Source organism: Rhinolophus sinicus, chromosome 1 (genome assembly GCF_057876585.1).
Source record: "Rhinolophus sinicus isolate RSI-liver-muscle chromosome 1, RSI-T2T, whole genome shotgun sequence".
In the NCBI taxonomy this organism is placed as follows: Eukaryota; Metazoa; Chordata; class Mammalia; order Chiroptera; family Rhinolophidae; genus Rhinolophus; species Rhinolophus sinicus.
The window spans coordinates 133,049,040-133,071,244 of NC_142501.1; the positions used below are offsets into that span (position 1 = coordinate 133,049,040).

General features: G+C 33.5%; 1 protein-coding gene across 2 annotated transcripts in view; it reads right to left on the reverse strand.

Annotated features, from left to right (window-relative positions):
- Positions 1-2,847: 2,847 nt before the first annotated feature.
- The window catches only part of CUL2 (cullin 2), an 85,622-nt gene continuing 66,264 nt past the window's right edge, over positions 2,848-22,205 (reverse strand). For both annotated transcript variants that reach the window (XM_074324690.2, XM_019741741.3), the window contains exons 12-21: positions 21,233-21,292; positions 20,085-20,213; positions 19,888-19,974; positions 19,213-19,365; positions 18,851-18,928; positions 13,264-13,330; positions 7,793-7,995; positions 5,890-5,991; positions 4,458-4,574; positions 2,848-3,428 (exon numbers count right to left, since the gene is read on the reverse strand). In XM_074324690.2, coding sequence (XP_074180791.1) covers positions 3,297-3,428; positions 4,458-4,574; positions 5,890-5,991; positions 7,793-7,995; positions 13,264-13,330; positions 18,851-18,928; positions 19,213-19,365; positions 19,888-19,974; positions 20,085-20,213; positions 21,233-21,292 — 1,128 coding nt within the window. In that variant the 3' untranslated portion in view covers positions 2,848-3,296. The remainder of the gene's footprint in view (positions 3,429-4,457; positions 4,575-5,889; positions 5,992-7,792; positions 7,996-13,263; positions 13,331-18,850; positions 18,929-19,212; positions 19,366-19,887; positions 19,975-20,084; positions 20,214-21,232; positions 21,293-22,205) is intronic.

Here is a 22,205-nt window from a genome sequence, read left to right on the forward strand (position 1 = left end):
GATTGGGGCCAATGGTTCTACAGGAAATGGAGTCACAAGAAATTCAAGCCAGAATTCAAGATTTGGAGAGTTATGATGATGTTCCAGAAGAAGACGACATGACTGTATTTGAATAAATATAGATTTTTGTACATGAATAAATGTAGATTGTTGAACATGAGAAAATAAGACATCCCCTGAAAATAAGCTCTACTGCGTCTTGTGGAGCAAAAATTAATATAAGAGTCGGTCTTATTTTTGGGGAAATACGGTATTGGGTTCACAGCTTTGATGGGGATTAAATTCAGGTTCTGTAGTTTCTGGCAACGACTCCTGGAAAACTCTCTTCATTTAGCCTTCTCATCTATGAAAGAGAGGAACATTGCCTAGTTAACAAGATAATCTGAAGATCAAACAAAATAACATATGTGGAAGCACCTGTTACAGTCTGTACTCAATACAGGTTAAAAAAAATTAACAGAAATTGTATAACACTGCAGCGTATACAGATTACAAAATCTTATATAGTAAGTTATACAGAAAGTAAAACACAGGCTGGCTCGGTGGCTCAGGTGGTTAGAGCTCCATGCTCCTAACTCCGAAGGCTGCCAGTTCGATTCCCACATGGGCCAGTGGGCTCTCAACCCAACCACAAGGTTGCCAGTTCAACTCCTTGAGTCCCGCAAGGGATGGTAGGCAGCGCCCCCTGAAACTAAGATTGAACACGGCACCTTGAGCTGAGCTGCCTCCCGAATGGCTAAGTTGGTTGGAGCGCGTCCTGTCAACCACAAGGTTGCCGGTTTGGACTCCCGCAAGGGATGGTGGGCTGTGCCCCCTGCAACTAGAAACGGCAACTGGACCTGGAGCTGAGCTGCGCCGTCCACAACTAAGACTGAAAGGACACAACTTGAAGCTGAATGGCACCCTCCACAACTAAGATTGAAAGGACAAATTGACTTGGAAAAAAGTCCTGTAAGTACACACTGTTCCCCAACAAATTCCTGTTCCTTCCCCAATAAAATCTTAAAAAAAAAAAAAGTAAAACACAAACCCCAGTGTCTCTTTTGTTTGTATTAAAGCACATTGTCATAAAATATTGGGCTAAACCCTAGAATAAATCTGTACCTACAGTAGCAATTAGAATCTGCTTTCAAAAGGAAAGGAAGGCGTGCATATTGTTTGGCTGTACAAGGTATCCGACTCACACGTGTTAACTACTGTATTAATAATTTTTAAAAACCTCTGAAAGTTTTGCTCACATTATTTTTGTTTTCTGAGATAAAGCACAGAGAACGCTCTTCTCTCCTTCCTCTTCTAATCCATTTGAAGCTCTGACCCTTTCTGCCCACACACACTCGGTCATGTACAACCCACCAGGGCTGTGTGCTGAGGCCTCCTGCAGTAACTATTTCAATGGCCGGGCTTAAACTGATGAGTGGGACCCTTCCCTCATTCTCCTTAGGGGAAGGCGTGGCCTAAAATTCATTCTAAACACTGTTCCCTTTTGGGATGGTAACTTGGTTCAATACATCTGACCTGTTTTCTTCATCATACACAATAAGCATATCTTTAATATATTTCTTTTCAGGTGAAATGCAGAAAAGATGCAAGGAAAACTCTTGTAGTCATTTCTGTAGGCCTCAGCACAAGTATTTTGTCCATTTTTCAATATGATATATTTTCTTGACAATTATATATGAGAGTAAGACTTGATTTAACATTCATAAATATTTAAAAAAGGGAATCAATCTGGAAAACTACCAACAAGTTATCAAAACAAATGTTTGCTTTTTTGACAGTGAAATATACATTATATGGTTTGCCAATGTTTCCTCTTGAGAAAGGTAAAATGAGCCATAAGCTCAGATTTTTTAAATACTTAGACATGAGTTAGAAAAAGTGCAATCAAACGAACCAACTGTAAAAGCCATTTCTGTAACAATAAGAGAAATGTGAATATGGGTCACATATTAGCTGGTATTACTGTTTATTTGTAAGGTGTCATTATTGTTGTTGTCATTTTTTGAAAAAAAGGCCTTATCTGTTAGAGATATAAAATAAAGTATTATAAGTGAAATGATTCATGTGGAATATGCTTTGAAAGATTCTAGCTTAAAAAAATTGTGTGAATGTGTAGTGGTGGTAGGGGAGATGGGGTAAATAATAATAAATATGGTAACAGACCAGAGTATTCTAATACTGCTGTTGATATATACATAATCAACAAAATAATGGAATTTATGTCTCTCTATAATTGGCACCTGGTGTATGCAGTACATTATAGATACTTTTTTAACAAAGGTATTTAGGTCATGTATTGCTAAGCATACCTGTGGCTTATAAGTGAATCTAGCGGGGAAATGTTAGAGGGGCATTAGGTAGGTAGGAGTGTGGAAGGAATAGACTGGTATCACAGGATCTCCTACAACTCAGAGAAAGATAGAGGGGAAGGCAATAGAGCTGGGGCATGAGTCCATTTTAGAATTAATATATTATGAAAACAGAAAACAACGTTTGAATGAAAGGCTCTTTCTAGGCCAGACTTGAAGTCACCACACATCCCCTCAAACTCCGTTTCTGTGGTGCAGCACCTCACCAGAAAACCTGATGGAGTTAATAAATCTGCAGTATTCAAAACGCTCATATCCAATGCAGTTCTAACTCTTAAGAAGAAAACAGTCTTTATGCTAAACGTATTTTCATGCATTCAGGAACAATATAATCTAGACATTTTCAGTAGGATTTACGTAGGAGTACAAGTGAATTAAACCATTCAGATAAAAACGCAACTAAAGCTGCTTAGCTGCTCTGGTGACTCACAGACATTTATATATATTATTTAGTGTGATACTCCATCCACATAAAAAAGGCATTCTATTTCTTTATTTTTTTATTTGACAAGCAGCAATATCATGTTTGTCATTTTAATGTAGATACAATTATTAGGTTATCTGTCATATTACAATATTTAAGTTCTTTATTTTATGTCTTTTAAGATACATTAAAAAAAAAACACATCAACTGCAAACGTGAAGGGGAGAAAAAGCATGGTACTCAACCAAATTTCCACATTTCAGCAATACTTCCACTCATTCTTTAATAAAGTTTTAAGAAATGTCATAATGACATGAGCTTGAAATATCTCTAGGCATTTTTTCTGACGCTCATGACGTGGCACTGGTGATGTTGTAAACAGCAGAAAAACAGGGGCTGCCAAATGACCAAATTATGGAGGCACAGGCCTGCTTTTTCCCACAGGAACACACCAAATGGTGATGGCAATGATCTTCTCACACCCACACAGGAGGAGAGCGACATCACGCTACGTAACTGTATTCATCTGCTGACGCCTGGCTGCGTTCAATGTACTGTTTGTCTATCAGCACTTCAATACACTTCTTAATCATGCTGATACTAGGATTAAACCTAGCTCTTGACTGGCTAATCACCTGTGTAAGAGAAACATGGATGTCACACCACCACTAATTAATTAGTTAGAAATCATTACCTTTAACCAATCAGCTACGAAAGTGCCTCAAATTTACTGAGGTTTTATCAGAAATATCTAATCCATATAGAAAAAATATACTTAAAATAATTATGAAATTATACTAATTAAACTGAATACAACCATCCAGAATGGATGGATATGATTTATCAAGTGAGTGCCCAACAAGATTAAAATTTTAAACTCAGAGGGCAGTACACAAAGAGAGAGGCAGATTAGATCAACTTAGACATGATGACCAAAAAGAATTCTTTATGCAAAGTAAAGGAAAAGCCTAATGTTTATGTTATGAAGGAATTAAAATACAGGACATAGACATAGCAAAATTTAACATTCATAGATAACTAAATTAAATAAACTAATTAGTCTATCTAAAAACTCATATATACCCTCAAGCTTCCATTTAACACCTACTCAACTTTCAGCTCTTAGCTAAAGTAACACCTTCTTAGGAAAGCCTTCTGCAACCTCCCGGGACTAATTCAAGATTTTTATATACATTCTCATAGTACTCTATGTTTTTTTGTATGCATGTTTTACTGTAATTTTATATTTTCTTGCATATTACTTCAATAATGTATCTCTTCCCTATTAGAATGTGAACGCCAAAAGGGCAGGAACCACATCTTGCTTTCCTCTGCATTGAATCCCCAATGACAAGCTTAGTATTTATCACATGGTAGACAATCATATATTTACGGAATGAATATTTGATGTAGTCAACTTCCTTCAATAACTGGAAAAAAAGACTCAATAAACTGGTGAAGTTTAGACTTCTAAAGCCAAGCCAAAGCAAATCTGAGTACTGAAATTGTAAGTGAGTACTGCTCCCATTAAGTAATGAAGCATTTCTTTATGCTCTTTGGGAATCATATTATTTCTGTACCATCTTTACAAAAAAAACACTCCTAATCCATACATTGGTAATGCCCTCTACCCCAAGAAGTCTTGAGGACTTCTCCCCCTTTACCTCTTGAATAAGGGCATTATGCCGAAGTACTTTTCGTGCTTTCATGATACGAACTATAGCAGCTTGGAGATACATTTTCCGGTCCTCATCTACAGCACTTCTAGTCTGTTCCATTTCCTGGTTACAGGGTGGGAATAAAGGTAAATTAAGACATTACATCATAACAGTTGTCTTAATTCATTTTATCAGTGAGTTTAAATAAATTTTCAATCAATACTGAGCATCAAATTATAGTTAAGTGTGTCCAATATCACATAACCATTACCAAAAGAATATCTATAGTAAGTTCTATATAATTCGTTGGGTTAAATTTGGAAGGTTATTTTAAAAATTAACACTATCGTAAACTGTATATTCAATGTAAAGAGGCAATAAAGTAGCATTTAAATGACACAGAGCAGTAACGTCCAAGACTGCTGTCCTATCAATGAGTATAATAGACTCTACACCATAATGCTTTTAGATGCTTTACTAACTGGCTCCAAGTGCATACTGGACAGGCCACAGGGGGAAGAGTTGTGGAGGGTTCTTTTCAAGCAGAGAAGCCAGGAGGGATGGGCCAGAGGGGCAAATCTTCCTGGAGCTCAAGGAAACAGTAGAAGGCATGGAAGCAGGCAATGCCACGATAGGGCTCGCATAACAGCTTTACAAAGATAAAATACAATCCACACGTTACAAATTATTGTTAGGTAGTCTAGAGTAAAATAAGATCTTGAACATTTTAGGGTTCAAATTTAAGAGCAATTAACTAATGTTTGTCTCCCCATGGGGGAGTAAGTTCATGGAGAGGGCCTGACCACTTATATACCTTCACATCCTGCCCTAAGCCCAAGGACAGAGTGGCACAGATGTGGGAATGAGGAAATTTAAGTGACATAAACAGACTGACCCAGAACAAAGCAATTATCACTGCTGAGTTAAAATAATCAATCAATCAACGTGTTTATTGTGCATACTGGCTCATCCGGTAGTTCGGACCCTACTCCACACCTAATAGATCTCAATTTGAATTTTAACAAGATCCCCCAATAGGTTCATTTGTACATGAAAGTTTGAGAAGCATTTTGAAGAATTTTTCTTTGAAAGAAATGTGTTGTAAAATTTTCCCTTATTTTACAAATTTTTTAATTACTATTCCAGGTAGGAATTTTTGCAGAGATGCAAAGCAGAGCTACACATTTTAATACCATTTAAGAGCAAGTATGACTACACTGCAACACCCTTTTCTTAGATATCCATTATACTACTGTTTTTAAAATCTGAAATACCAGCAGAGATTTTGTTTGTAAGGTTAGTAAAGCCAATGAATAAACCAGAAAAGATGCGTCACATTATTAATTTTGATGTGCAGAGTTTTGCATATCTCATGTTATCATTTGCAAAATACAATGCTTAAATATTTCCAAAAGAAGTGACATTGAAAAGCACTTACCTGTGGTGTGTCTTTCTGCATTGACGTAGTAATTTTAAATTTTGTTCTTTTACTGCTGAAGTTCATATTTAATGAAAATGAAGATTCTGCATCGATATCTTCCTATAATTAAAACAAATTCATTTACATTTATAAAAAAATTAATCATTACATATGAGTTGCTGCAAATATGCCATGAAATTAAATAACCAAACAGAAAAACCTAAATTCTCATAATCTTTTACATCATGAAGCTTATCTAAGAGAAAAATAACTGTCTTCTGTCAAAGAAGCAAAAAACAACTGTTTTCTAATTTCACACTTGATAGAATTTTAATTAGTTTAAATTAAATAAATAAGCTATGTTCTGACCCAACTATGATATATATTACTTTTGGATAAAACAACAGAGTCAAACTCATTGGGTTAAACAGAATTTAAAATTTTAATTTTTATGAAATACCAATCTCATAATTTTTCCATCACCCTATTTTGAAAAATTGAATCAAATATTTTTTTAAATGCTGCAATAACAAAATACCAATTATAAAAAACCTGACTATAGAAGCCAGATATTTCTAGCGGCACATAAGCATCATTTGTCCACAACCCAGATATGATTCTGACAAGAGTCTGCTCTTCAATTCATGTTTTATTCACTCTGCCAGATGCAAGCGGCCTTTTCTCATGTGAAAGTTTCTAAGCCAGTTTTTAGAATCACAACTTCTCTATCAGGCTTAAAAAAGCCACTCATACCATAGAGTAGTTCTCCATCAGCAGGATCAAGAAGCCTGGGTAGACAGACTCATTCTTAATAATAACCTAAGAAGTTCTGAGGAATGGCAGCTTCATAACTAAATTTAATGTGCAAACAAGCAACATGTATTTTGTACATTTCTGGGCAGCAAAAATAACAGGTTTTCGATAAATATGTAACTTCTTAAAGACTTAAGCTTAAAAATTTAAACTTAAATTTTAAGTTTAAAAATTTTAAATCATAATTAATTGCTTTACTTAAAATATTAAAATTTTTAATATTTTGTTAAAATTCTTACGTCAAAAAAATTAATTTCTCAAAATTAAGGATAGCCTGATTTGAGTTTCAAAAATAATAGTCATTTAGAGCTGTTCAATTATAGACTACAAGACGTCATCATAATCTTAGGGATGTCGGCAAAATGAACTGATGAGAGAAATACGTTGTAGGCTATTAACTTTACCAAAATAAAAATGAAACATCATTTACAAAACTTTTTTTACAGGCACAATAATTTGAAGCAGGAGATTTAACCCACATCTATTGCTTTTTTAACCATTTAAATATCCAAGCTATATTACAACAACAAAAACTTGTTACTAGAAAGAAGAAGTTACAAAGAAAAAGAGGAATATAAGATTGGCTTGCTATTCCCATGACAGATATTAAAAATGTATGGATGGTGGTGGAGTCCTGAAATTAAGGGACATGAGAGAGCATTTGGATGAAGTTACACATGTAAAATATGCATACAAATACGCATCAATAGGCTGTCATTTTCTACTACAGAACCATGTATTAAATATTAATACATGGGGGGGAAATATTAATACACGGGGAAAGATTTATGATAGGCGACAGTTTTAAACCTCAATTAACCAGAATACTCCCGATGGCAACTCTTCTACAATTTTTCAGTAAACTGCTGCAGTATATAGGACAAATAAAAGCTAACTATAAAGGGCACGGAGGCACCAATTTACATAGCCTTCTCTGTGACTCCTCAAGTTCACAGCTATAAGGAGCTGGTAGAAATGTAGCTCATTCAAGTAACTCCAATGTACCACGGGCATCAATAACTATAACTTTACTTTTAAAACTGAACATCCCATACAAAAGCTTTAATGTTTATAATTCTTAAATTCCTTGATCTTTAAATTCCCGTACCTTTTCTGAATCATGGTTAATCATTTTCACGTCAAGTAATGATTTGATTGTTTTTGTCAGTTCCTTCTCATTCATCTGAGTGCTGTCTTGAAGCTCTTTATAGCTGACAGTTTCGCTGTTGTTAAAGGCTAGAAGAACTGCCATTTGGTACGTTGTAACCATGGCTACATATGGTTTGCCCAAATAATTCATTTTAACTTCACCTACAATTAAAACAAAATTGTGACAATAAACTGATCATTCAAAGAAACATTTCAAACTTACTTGAATAATCATTTATTTCAGGTATTTTCTCCTAAAGTAAGGACTCATTAAACTGTTTGTAAAGACATTTCTGCTAGCAATGTACTCATTTTGTTTGTTTGAAGGCTATTAGTATTGAGCTTGTTGTATAAATCACAGTTAAGCTATCATAACTTTACCAGTAGATTTAAAATGTCTTTAAATAGTCGTTGGAAGGCTAAGACTCAGGCAGAAAAAAAACAGTAAGAGGAGGTGGGGACAGGAGGAAATGGACAAAGGGAAGAGAAGGTGGCTTGCTCCTACTAGCAACTGCCTCACATGCTGTGTCTGTCCGTCCGTCCCAGGTAAGGGTGAAACACACAGAGAGGTCTATAAGCACGCAGGAAGTGCTTATCCTACGGCTACAACTGAAGTGTAATTTGTGACAAAACTGTTAAACATTTCTCTTCCCAGCAATTTTCTAGGGGCAAACAGGAATGGGAAGAGAGACAGACAGATCCACAATTTTGTTGAAAGAGTTGATAGAATAAAAATGTGCTACACTCTACTTTACCCTGAGAGCTATAAAAGATACAGCAGGTTTAGGCAAACTAAAGTTCTGCAACATCCTAGGGAGAAAGCACACTGAAAAACTTGTAACAAACTGTATGGCAAACATGTATGCACTCTGTAACATGTTAAAAAAAAGTTAATATAAGTCAAAGAACTGCTTCCTAATGCATAAAGTTGTGGCTTAGTGATTGCATTTCTCTCTCTCTCTCTCTCTCTCTCTCTCTCTCTCTCTCTCTCTCTCTCTCGCAGCACACACATGTATGCACGCACACACACACGGGGTACTTTAAGGGCTCTCATTTCAACATTTAAGTTTGGGAAATGTGGTAATAAGCAAAATATCAAAAATACTGCATAGCATCATTTGTGCAATGACTGCTTAATCATATACCAAAAACAAGTATAAAACAATGCATCAAGCCCCTCGATCATTAAATGAGACCATCAGCCAGCATGTCTCTGATGCTGGAATATGTTGCCATGGGTTTGGAAATAGAATGAGTCTTCCGCCACACAGAACAGTCTCTCACCACCATCAGAACCCAAAGACCATGAGGAGATAGCCCAAGGAAGGGGTCCAAGTATCACTTACTTATTACTAAGTACATCCTGCAACACTTAAAAAAGAGGTAAGCTAGTGTTTACGTAATTTTGTATTATGCCTTTCTCTTGCTATTTTTTCAATAAATTATCAGGATCATGGTACATGGACCTCCTCCCACTTTTTTCAGCACCATTCTCTTACTTGTCAGCTCACAACTGAAAAGACTGGGGAAAAGGTGGAAGAAAAGGAAACCCCAAATTTGGATGGTTCACTTAATTACTGCTATGTAAAAAGAAAAGAAAAATGACAAAAGAGGTCATTTAACCTACAGAATAGGTTGACAATCTCTAAGAACCTCCAAACTAGAATAAAACATTCTGATACATACGTACTTTAAAAAATAAGCCATCCATAATTCAAGGGCATTTACATTACAGGGGAAAAAGAGTGGGCAGAACTCACAATAGTTTCATCCAAGTTACCCACCCCCTCCCATTTCCTGTCAGCTCCCTAGTCACTAAGGGAAAGTTTTCTTCACAGAAGAATGTCAGCTACTAATTCTAATTGTTGAATAAGTGATAGAATATCACCAATTTGCAACTAGTAATGAAATTACTGATTCAAACAAGGATCATCAGTGGATGCTAAAACCATTCGGTAAGGTTGTTTCTAGAAAAGGTGATTCATCTGGGACCTAAGTATCACCCCTCAGACTACCTGCTAACTGAAAAGGGGAAAGAGTATCTTTGCAATGGAGATCTCTGATGGTCACCACCTTAACCAAGTGATCAACTTCAGCGTTGCGAATAGTGGGGCAATCTGATATGACACGCCCTCTGTTGGAACAGAATACGAAGACCAGAGGACCATATAAGTAGTACTTAATCTGAATATAGTCAAACTTTTAGACCAAATTTCTACTTTACAGAAAATATAGGAAATAGAAAAATAAAATACATCACAATTAAATAATCTGACAAATCCGGAATGCTGCATATTCTATAAGACAACTGACCTGCTATTTTCAAGAAAGTATGTCATGAGGGTTAAAGTGGGAGAGGGGGATAAATAGTGGAGAAAGGAAGTGAGAACACACAAAAACCAAATGCAATTAGTGACTTTTGATTATATTAAAAACAGGAATTAAAGTCACTGGATCAGGAAAATCTTAATATGGACTGGACACTAGATAATATTAAAACCCCTCACCACTTTAGCTGCTGAAATACTTGAAATCAATGAGAAGAATTCAGTCAACGACAGAAAGAATCACTTTTAAGGTATGTGCAACAATACAGTGTGATTTTCATTTTGCCAAATTTGCGATATTTCATTTTGGCAAACAGTAACTACCAACACTTCCATAATGATTTACAGTACACTAAGTGCTAACGTGACCTAACAACATGTATTACCTGTGTATTACCTACATGTCTATGTATTACCCAGTGACGTGTTACCTCTCTTGAGATTATCATTTCTCAATTTACCTCTCAGCCACTGACCTGGGATTCCTGTAACTTCTTGCTCTGCCACAAATTAAGTTTATTTATATATGGATTCCAGGTTCTGTATGTGTATGTATCCATCAAGTTATTCTCTCAGGATAATTTTACCCAATGTCCATAAATCCAATGGAATTTTCATCTTTCTCTCATCAGTAACTGTCACATCTGATATCATAGATTGCTTACTTCTTAAAATTCTGACCTCTGTTGGTAATATCCTCCCAACACTCTTCTACACCTATCTTGGCTAAGTCATATTCATCCTTGAAAACCAAGTTTATTTGTAGTCTACCCAGAAGGCTCCTCTTGCCAGTAGCTGTTTGCCACCACCATTCTGTGTGACACATTAAAACCCTGGGCTTGCCTCTGCATTACAACATTCAAAACATTGTGTTATAATCTTTTACTTGTTGTTCTCCTACTAGATGTGAGCTTTTTAAGGGCTGAGTGTCTGTCTACTTGGCATTTAGAAGTACTTGGAACACAGAAGATGTTGAGTTGATAAATTTAATTTTACAAAGATAAAGGATGAGTAAATAGACACAGAGAAGTTAAGTAACTTGCTCAAGGTCACACAGGTAGTAGGCTAATATTTAACCCTACATCTTCTGATTCTAAATTCCTTCAAATACCACTTTATACCCCATATCCAACAATTTGTAAAGACTCTTGGCTTATAACACAAAAATACCTGGGAATGTGGAAATAGACTAGGAAAGAGTAATTCCAATTATATGTATGACAGGAGTTCTCAAGAAACAGAACTCTGAGTGATCAGTCTAGTATCAGAGCGATTGTTTCAGAGGAGCTTTGGAGCTTTGTGACAAATGTGGGCACTCTAGAACAAGTACCTTAAGTACGGGTGGTATTTGGGAACCTTTTATTAAGTGAATAAATGAAAAACAAAAACGAAACTTTATCCAATAGTTTCACTGATAAATAACAGATATTTTCAGTGCCTTCAGTGAGTCAAAAGAAGAAATGAATTTACAAAGTTAACATCTCTTTTCCAAAGGAAAAACGATTTGGCTTTAATTAAGATACAAACACACTACATGAACACAAGACAAAACAAACAAAAGAGCTCCAAAGATCTGGTTATTACGGACCAGCTTGGGAATTTAGTATAGTTCTAAAACAGAAAAAGAAAGTTGTTCTCATTTCTATTTAGATGTTATTGATAACACTTATCAGGACAAACTCTAATGGCAAAAATTATGTACATAGTTTTTTCTTTCTTTCTTTCTACAAGTACAACTAGTTGCCAAACACCAAAAGAGTGAGATGCACATTAAAATTACTTTATGAGGCAGGTGGATTAGTTGCTGAGGTAATGAGAATAACCAAGAGAGTTTAAACTCCCCAAGATAGATATGAAAAGGAAGTAAAAATTAAATTCAATTACATTAAGATACATTAGCTTTTTTATCTAAAACACTGGTCTCGCAATTTTTCTTAAAATCAATTATATTTACTAAATGAGAACAGAAAAAATTCACAATATATGTAAAATTCAAGACCAACAACTAAGTGACCACTAATTAAGAGTATCAAAAAAAGTCTCTACTTCACAAACTACTGAAAAAATTAAAATGCCCACCTTGTTCAATAAAGATAAACTTATATAAATATGTATTACTATGCACTAATTATTATGAACTAACGTGTATTACTAACATAATGAGATATATTCCAAAAGTCCATTAGTCAAATAAATGGCACTTAAGAGAAATTACTCAGATGAAATTTCTCTTAGGTGATCGAATACAATGACTTTCCTAATGAAGATTATGGCAACTGGTCAGATTTTCTTGTATCATTTCTACGACATATTAACATATACACCCTTTCCTTCGCACACAATGGGAAAGTTGATTCTTTTGTACTTTTCAGAGCATAAGTAGAGAAAGTGTGAATGTTTGCTTTGGCTAACATATTCAGGCTACTTAGAGTAATTGAACACAGTCTACAATCATTCAAGTATTAATTCTACCTAATAATAAATATTAAAGTATTTTTATTATTAATATTAAATTAACAGTGCCCCCCCCCCCACTGTTCCAAAAAGAAGCAAAGGAAAGGATTAGATTCTGATTAAACTTTTCTAAAATTGGAAACTACTGGAAATTAACCAGGACATTCTGGAAAAAGCATTTACTATTGCAGTTCACTATAGTACCACAAATAAAAATCAAATGTTTATATCCCCTTATGACGTTGTAATACTTAATGAAACCAGTGATATCTGGCATACTTAGAGAAAACAGGTTTTTCAGAGCAGCTGATTCATCAAGTCTGGGTTTCTAAATAAAATTTATAATGTCTATAAAAAGCAGTTTGTTACAAAAATATAATAAAACATTATAAAATTCGGAAATTTTCTTAATAAGCAGTAGTAATATAAGCAGCATAATTAATAAAATACTAGTAAAAGGTGCTGCACTTGAATTTCATTATTAGTTGCTTTAATATTTAGCATTAAAGGTAGATGGAGGAGAAAAGGTTAAAAACCGTCATTAGGAAAAAAACACTATAATTAGGCTATAGGAAATCCCTTTCTAAATTATTAACATAATCATAGCAGGTAAATTTCATTAAACTAGATATAATTAAATGCATTTTACCTGTACAGAGATAATGTAACCATGTAAGTTTCCTTCCACTGAAATGCTGGCTGTAAAATAATTCAAACTGTAAAAAAAAAAAAAAAATTGTTTTCAGTACTATAACATAACTTACGTGGCCATCACTACACTAAAAAGTTAAAAAATGCTTCTGTTAGAAAAGACGTTATCATCTGGTATACCTACTCATTTTACAGGTGAGAAAACACATCCATGTAAGTCCTGGACCAACATCATACCAGTATTAGTCCAACTCTTCTCACCTACAACCTTCTCTAGGGTACTCTCCACTAAAACGCAGCCCTGAAAGTTTGACTTTTTGTATAAATTCAGAAATGACAGTGATTCATTATCATTTTTGAGTATCAATTTGGACTTCATAAATACTAATTACTAACCAAAACCATCATCATATACATTTCAATATGAATATACAAGTCATACCTTTATTTCTAATCTGTTTGCAAACATATACCCTTGCTGAAGTGATAGGTTGATTAATGTATCTGTGGCTATCTATAAAGTGACATCTATGATTTAACTTCCACATCCAGTCAAACACTACTACGAACAAAGCTTCCAAGTACTTGTCTTTGTATATTTTTTTGCCAATATTATTAAATTTAACATTCTATTAATATAGCTTTGATATTTTAAAAACTCCTTCCTTGGACTGAATGTGTAATTGTAGGACATCAATCCAAAAAACAGAGTTCATATCTTTTAAAGACCTATTGCATAATATACAGTGAGAAAATAATACTGAAATGTAAAAAAACAAAAAAACACACCAATAAAACCAACTTCATTACAAAACTGAAAAATAAACAAATGCATCATGCCACAATTCAGAGGTGTGGACATACTTTTAGCATGATGTGCCATATGTAACATACCTAAAGCTTTTACATCTGTGCTTTCATATCAAACTTTTGATGTAACGCTTTTGTATCAAACTCTACTTTCTGCACTTTCCAAAAGAAGTCTAAATAAAGCAATTAGCAACGTCTGACCTATCAACTGCACTATGCCCACTCCTTACAACAAAATTTACAACTGCCAGCCAAGGGAATTAGTGAAATCTTTCAGCAGTTTATTCCAAGTTTGCCTAGTCCTGGGAAGTTGAAACTTGTTAATAAGCACGTTTTCGCTCCAGTGATGCAGGATTCTCCTGTATGAGCAAATCCACCAACCCCTTTGAATGATTAAAAGGAAATGACTGGCACCAGAAATACTTAAGATTTTCTGCCAGGTTCTAATCTAGATAAAGAGAAAATAAAAATATGTCATAAAAGGATCCTATAGTACACTCTAATTAATAATCTCCAGGAGTGTCAATAATATTCAATTAGTACAACACAATTCCCAATTTAATTATGAAACACAATGAATCTGTGGACAAAAGCAAAATAAAGCATTTTTGAAACTGAGAAAACCAAACTTGAAAATGCTCTTTACAAATTATTTAAATGTAAAACTAGCTTTAGAATGTATATTCAAAGCTCTGAAGGCACATTTTTTACCTCTTTATACTCCTAGCAAAGAGTAGTATCAATCAAGTTTTATTGATGATGATATCAATATGCCCACAACACATTCCTTTATCCTTAAATTTAAAATCTGATTATAAAGATTCTCGTATCTATAGCTAGTCATAACAAAAAGATTCAGTTCCAGGGGTTTTGAAAATTAATTTGGGGAACGTAATCAACAATGTAAAGATTTTGTAGGGTATCCGATGGACATGTGTCCCATTTGGGAGACCACCTCAGGGGTGATGTAGATGCCTGATCGCTGCACTGTACACCTGAAGCTGAACAATAATGAATGCCAATTTTATATATATATATATATATATATATATATATATATATATATATATATATATATATGTATATGGTTACAGGAAGCAAAGTACAGCATTAGGACTAGAGACAGTGGAAATGTAATGGCTCTGTGCGATGTCAGAGGGATAGTGGATGGGGGGAGGGAGATTCGCACAGTGTGAGGGATATAAATGATAAACGTCTAAGTATTGCTTTGTCTTGTACACCTGAAACTAATAAAATTAAAAAAAAAAAAAGATTCAGTTCCAAATGGGAATATTATAAATTCATCTGGTAGTAAAATAACAAAAGTTGTAAAACCTTGCTTAACTATATATCATTAAATAATCATTATCAAAGATTATTAGTAAGAAATATGTCTTGACTAAACTTCAGCATTTTTCATGTATGATTTGAGGACATAATTAGAACCCAGAGGGCCTTAAAAATTAACATTTCATATTCAATGAGTATTGACTTCTAATAGAGAACTGCATTAATATACATTACTTTATATTTCTTCAGTATTATTCAGGTTTGTGGACCAAGTAAACAAAAGAAATCTAACAATTAAGATTTAGTGGTCTAATATGTAAAATAAACAACTTTTAATTAAAGTTTAATTTCCATAGTTTTAAGATACATATGTATAAAATGAAAAGTAGTTTTGATAAACAGCTATACTTAAAATTAAGATATAAAAAACATAAAAGATCACTAATTTACAAGTGAAAAATATAAACTATTAAGTACCCACAGATGACTTTTCATTCCTATGTAATTGAAAACTTGGATTTACTAGGATGAAATATGAGGACAAACTCCCTCTACTGGTAATTAGAGAAAATCCAAATGGAGAGAACAATATTCTTCAAAGCATAATTTCAGTCAGAAAGAAACCCACTTCCTCTTCATAAATGAGAAAACTGAAAGCTGATAGTCACACATTAATAAAGTTTAATGGACTAAAAAACTATTATTGGAAAATAATTATTTCAAGGGAAGAGAGAAGAAAACAAAGTTAGAAGAAAACCTTATTTCTACCAACCCCCACTCTGTCTTAATTTCAATTGGCAGAGCAGGCTCCTAAAAAGAAATGTTTTTAACACTTCAAAGGTGAGCTGTTGGTGTTTTTCTCTGGCCTGGTCACAAGTACATCAAAATGCTTTACCTGGTTATCCCAACCCTTGCCCCTAGTTTGCATCTATCCTTTCTGCAAAATTTACAATAACCTGGGCTCATACTCTGCCCATGCAAACGAATATTCTTTTTCATACAGTTTCTAAGACGGGTTTGTGCTTTAATGCCTTTTCTAAGATGCAAAAAGTCCTAAATTATACTCTTATTCTGAAAGTCTACCTTACGCCTGGTATCTGGAAATCTGCCTGGCTCTTTATAGTACCCTGCTATTTCCACTCCTACTATAACTATTACTTCTTCTACTACCAGCTACCGCTTACTGAGTACCATATTTTGCTGTGTATAATGTGCACCTACGTTTTTGGCCCAAACTTTCAGGGAAAAAAATCTTTCGTTTTGATTTTTTAATTTAAATTTGTATTTGTTTACATTTAGGTATTTGTTTTTTGTATTATAAAAGAACTTTAGCACTTTTTAAAACATATTATGATACAAGAAATTTTATGTAACAAATAATTAAAAAACACAAAAACAGATATAAGGTACAAGAAATTTTATGTACCAGTAACAAATTTATGATATTTACGTATCATAGAAGGCCAAGAACTCTGTTGTTGCAAGTTCATAGTAAGTTCAACAAAACTGATTATGGTATTCCAGGGTATTATTTTGCATATGGATATTGTTATTGATTTCTAGAGTTACACTTTTAACTCATAAGCATAAATAAAAGAATTTAAAACATTTATATAGACACAGAATTAGTACTATCCATGTACATAATGCACATCCTTATTTTTCCCTCACAAATTTGGGGGAAAAAAGTGTGCATTATACACAGCAAAATACAGTACTTACTATATACCAGGCTAAGTGCTTTAGTGCTTTACATGATTTCATTTCATCTTTATATCAACACTTTGAAGTAGTACTATTATCAGTTAACAAAAATTAAAAAGTTATTTGCCCAAGGTCACAGAGCACAGTAAACGGCAGAGTAGATACTTGAAACCAGAAATTAAGATTCTAGAGCCTATACTATTATTTATAACGCGTATTTTGAAAGAAACAAAAATAACATGTTCACTTTAAAAAATGGTTCATACTACCCACTGAGAAAATCTCTAGGAAATAGTGTAAACAAATACAATTTTCATCTTAAATTTCATAAATGTATGTATAACTCAATGGCTCAAAACCTCAAATCAGGCCAAATCAGGGACTACTAAAAAATAATGAAGATTTCTCTAAAAAAAAAAAAAAAAAAAATGCTACCCAAACTTCCATCCAATCAAGAAATAAGATGTTTTTTTGGTGAGTTAGAGAATCACAAAGAGTCAGTTTAAAGAGACATGAAAACGTGTCTACTCAAAAACTTGTATATGAATGTTCACAGCAGCATTACTCATATACCAAAAAGGTGGAAACAACCCAAATTGTCTATCAACTGATGAATGGATAAATAAAATGTGGTGTACCCATACAGTGGAATATAATGGAACTTTATGTGGCAATAAAAAGGAATGACCTACTGATATATGCTACAACAAGGATGAACCTTGCTTGAAATTATGTTAAGTGAGTGAAGTGAGTCACAAAAGACCTCATATGATATGACTCCATACGACATGTCCAGAACAGGCAAATCTATAGATTGCTTAGGGCTGGGTGGAGTGGGGAGGGAGTTGGGGGAAAACGGGGAGTGACTACGAATGCATAGAGGATTTCTTCTGGAGTGATTTTGGCGTAATAAAAATGTTCTAAAATTAATTGTGGTGATGGTTGTACAACTCTGTGAATATACTGAAAACTACTGAAATTGTATAAATGAGTGAATTAGAGTGTTATGGTCTGAATGTTTGTGTCCTCCCATATTCATATGATGAAATCCTAATGCCCAACCTGATGGTATTAGGAGGTGGGGGCTTTGGGAGGTGATTCAAATCACGACGGTGGAGCCCTCATGAATGAGAATACTGCTACTATAAAATGGACCCCACAAAGCTCCCTAGCCACTTCCACCATGTGAGGAAACAAGTCTGTGACCTGAAGAGGGCCCTGGCACATGGTACCCCGATCTCAGACTTCCAGCCTCCAGAACTCTTAGGTTTCTATTCAGTCACACTTTAAGGCAATTTTTACTTGAAGTTTCCAAATTCAATCCATTTTTCTAGATTATTTCATATTCCACATATATTTACCTAAATTACAGCCCAGAAATAAAAAAAACTACTACAAGGGATAAATGAGGTATAAAAATAACTCAAAATTCAAATAAAAAATTAGAAAATGATTGTTTTAAGTATTTAGGTTCTAAACATTCTTCTAATATCAAAATTTTTATAACTTAAAACTTAAGAGGAGTTGACAGATTTACTAAGAGTAAGAGGCACACTGACAAAGAACTGTATGACAGACACTCTTAGTACTTCAGTTTTATTTACTATTAGTAACTATAAATTACATTCTTCCTACAAGGTAGGTCAACTATAGTTTGTAAATACACTTTTATATCACACAAGCCACTAAGACTTTGGAAAAATATTTGAAGTGACATAACATGAAATTATTTAAATTATTAAAATTCCTTATATCTTCTAATATATTTCCTGCAAACTTACCATCTGTACACTTTTTTCCAATTCCTGGGGAATCGCAAATGTAGATGAAGGAGCCTGAGTAAGAGGCCAAGCGCCAGCCTAGAAGAAAAAAGGTAAAATAAAAAAGTTAAATAAACACCTAACTTGAAAGTAAATATTTGTAAAATGATTTAAGCAACGAAAGCACCCTTCTTCTTTCCTCAAACCGTTGATAAAACCCACCAGCATTACTATCGTGGCCCATTTTATTCCAAATCAATGTAATATATAACTTTAGAAGCTACAATCCATTCATTGAAAGGCACGTAATCCATCCATTTATGAATCCTTTGTATCAGAGTATTTGAAATTATTAGCAAATGCCCACAATAAAACAGTCATACCTGTAGAACATATATTTGAAAACTAATTCCCAAATCTATAACTGTGTCTTGATTTTTGATAAAATTGTTGAACTTATTGTTGAGATCAGCACTGACACTCATATCTGTATACATCCGATGTAGCTTGCTGGTAAACTCATAACCACAGGCTTGCTGTAAAAAAAAAAAAGTTTTAAAAAATATACAATTTAAAAAGAAAAACAATAAACTTACTGATTAATACGAACGTGTTGCTATTGCTAGGTCTATAGTCAAAGGTCTGCATATTAGATTCAAGTCTGCTATACTGAAAAATTATCAACTATTGAATAACTCAGGATAAATATGAATTAGCTACTACTTCTCTCATCAATATGTAAGCCAAAATGATGCAAAACCAAACAAATTCAACTGCACTACAAAACTTGTATTTAAAGGAATATTTAAAGGAATAAACCTTTTGTAAAATTAACACTGTTTATCTTGTGGATGAGTCTATATCAATATATATGGAGAGATTTGTCCTTTTAATACAGTATTTGCATATCCCACTATACATATATACCATTATACATTTAAGCAGTCACCTTTTGATGAATTATTATTTCTTCTTATTACATATAATGCTGCAATGAACCTCTTTATGTGCTAGTGAAATAATTTCTAGAACATTATCACATCAAAGGCTTACATTACCTTTAATTTATTGATCATGGCTTCTTCAGAATCCATAGACATAGATAACCCGTGAATTAAACGTTTCGCCAGCATTCTTGCGTAGAACTATATTAACAAAATATTTCTAAAGATTACTTCCTTTCTAATGATTTAAAGTTCAAAAATAAATCAAAGCTGACTAAAACACAAATAAAACCTCTCTATTCACAACTTACCTTTTGAAAAACATCCTTATCATCAATATATTTGAAAACAGTAATGAAGCTGGTGAGTTTGTCTTCCACTTCATTCTCAGTCATCCCCTTCGCTGATTTCTTTAGTAAGTTGTCACAGTACTTAGCAAGCTCAAATAGAAATTGACAGTAAATCTTATAAAGGGCCCTTCTGTATATATCATGCCTCAAAGGAGGCAAAATGACAATAGTACAAAATCAGATCAATGGACAGCATCTCTGCCATCCTAAAGCTTATGTTTTACAAATCATGAACATGCACTAAAGAACTTAAAATGTATGTCATAAGGCAAATTAAAAAAAAATATATATATATAGATATAGATATATATATATATCTATATATATAACTGAAAGCAACAAAGGAACAAAACAAACAAATAAACTAAAAACTCATAGACAGACAATAGTTTAGGGGTTACCAGAGGGTAAGAGGGGCAAGGGGATGGTAGATGAGGGTAAAAAGGATCAAATATATGTGGTGGAAGGAGAACTGACTCTGGGTAGTGAACACACAATGTGATATATAGATAATGTATTACAGAATTGTATACCTGAAACCTATGTAATTTTACCAATGATTGCCACCCCAATAAATTTTAATTAAAAAAAAAAAAACTATGAACAAGTCAAAAATCTAATCAACATTTAACGATGAATAAAGTACTGCTATAAGTAATATAAGTTTCAAAAGAACACCTAGATGAATTTTGGGCAGTTCTATAATTTTTGACATTAAACAAGTATTTTTTTTTATTCTTACAACAACCTTGAAATCAAGTTTCCTTTCATGGTTACCAAAAATTTATCATCAAATTTCCTTTAGATTTCAGATAAAACCTCTATGAGAAGTAATGCAAATTATTTGAGAGCAGACATTCTTTAAAACCCAAACTTTATAAAATGGAATGTTTTCTCCTTCAGTTATTTCTTAAGGAAAAGCTATAGTATGTGGCCTACTGCATTCCTTAAATGCCAGTATGATGTTGATAATCGTTTTTATTTTTAACAATTTCATGTATTTTTTCTAAAAAATGCTACAAAAACAAATTAATGTGACAATCTCCTCAGGTTTCATATTCTAAGAGTGATGTTTCAAAAGATTACTTTTAAGCAATCATCAAACTTACCAATTCAGGAGCTTTGCAAACAGACTTGGGTTCTCTATAATTTACAACTGATGTAAGGGCCTAAAAAAGAAAACAGGCCAATAATTAAACACCAGTAATAGGGTAAAAGTACAGTTGGTTCAATATATGCTCTAATCTGTATGTCCATAAATTACCCCACATAAAATACAGCATTTTGGTGGTAGCTTGTTAATTTTGTTTTCATATCTAACACAGAGTAAACTCTTCTACTGTATCCTTCATGATAATTATAGAACAATTATACATCCTGTTGCCACTAAAAGCTATTCTTTATAACTCATAACTTATATTTGAACACAGGTAAAATAAGACTACCCTTTTTAAAATCTTGTAACAACCATGTAAGCAATTTTCCTTTAAAGTATACAAAAATTCAAAAGTTTGTAAAATATTTATTTTTCTTTCAAATATCATTCAATATAGCCTAAGTACTACATTCAAAGAAAAAAATCAGCAATAAAGAATATTAAAATTATACACGTTTTTTTCAGACCATACTAGTTTATTAACAATTCCCCTTATATGTCATGATCATGGGAAATTCAATTCCCATAATTCAAGCATTCAATTTAAGTATTCAGTTATTAATTTAAAAGTTATATTAATACTATCCTGATTTTCACATTTAAATTAGTTAAGGTTAATCTCCACGTCTAGATTAGAAATCTCATAATTAGAAGGCCCCATTCTGAAACTGCCTTAAAGAATGAGTAAGCTTCTAGTCAAGATGCCAGAATAAATAAATGCTATGCTCGCCGTCTCCCATAACCACATCAAAATTACAACTGAATTACAGAACCACCACCCTTGAGAACCACCTAAGACTAACTGAACAAAGCTCCTATAATTAAGGATATAAAGCAGCAGCCATTTTGAGAGTGGTAGGAGGGGCAGAAACGTGACATGGGCTGATCCCACACTCTGTGGCAGTTAAGAGTCGGGAGGAATAGAT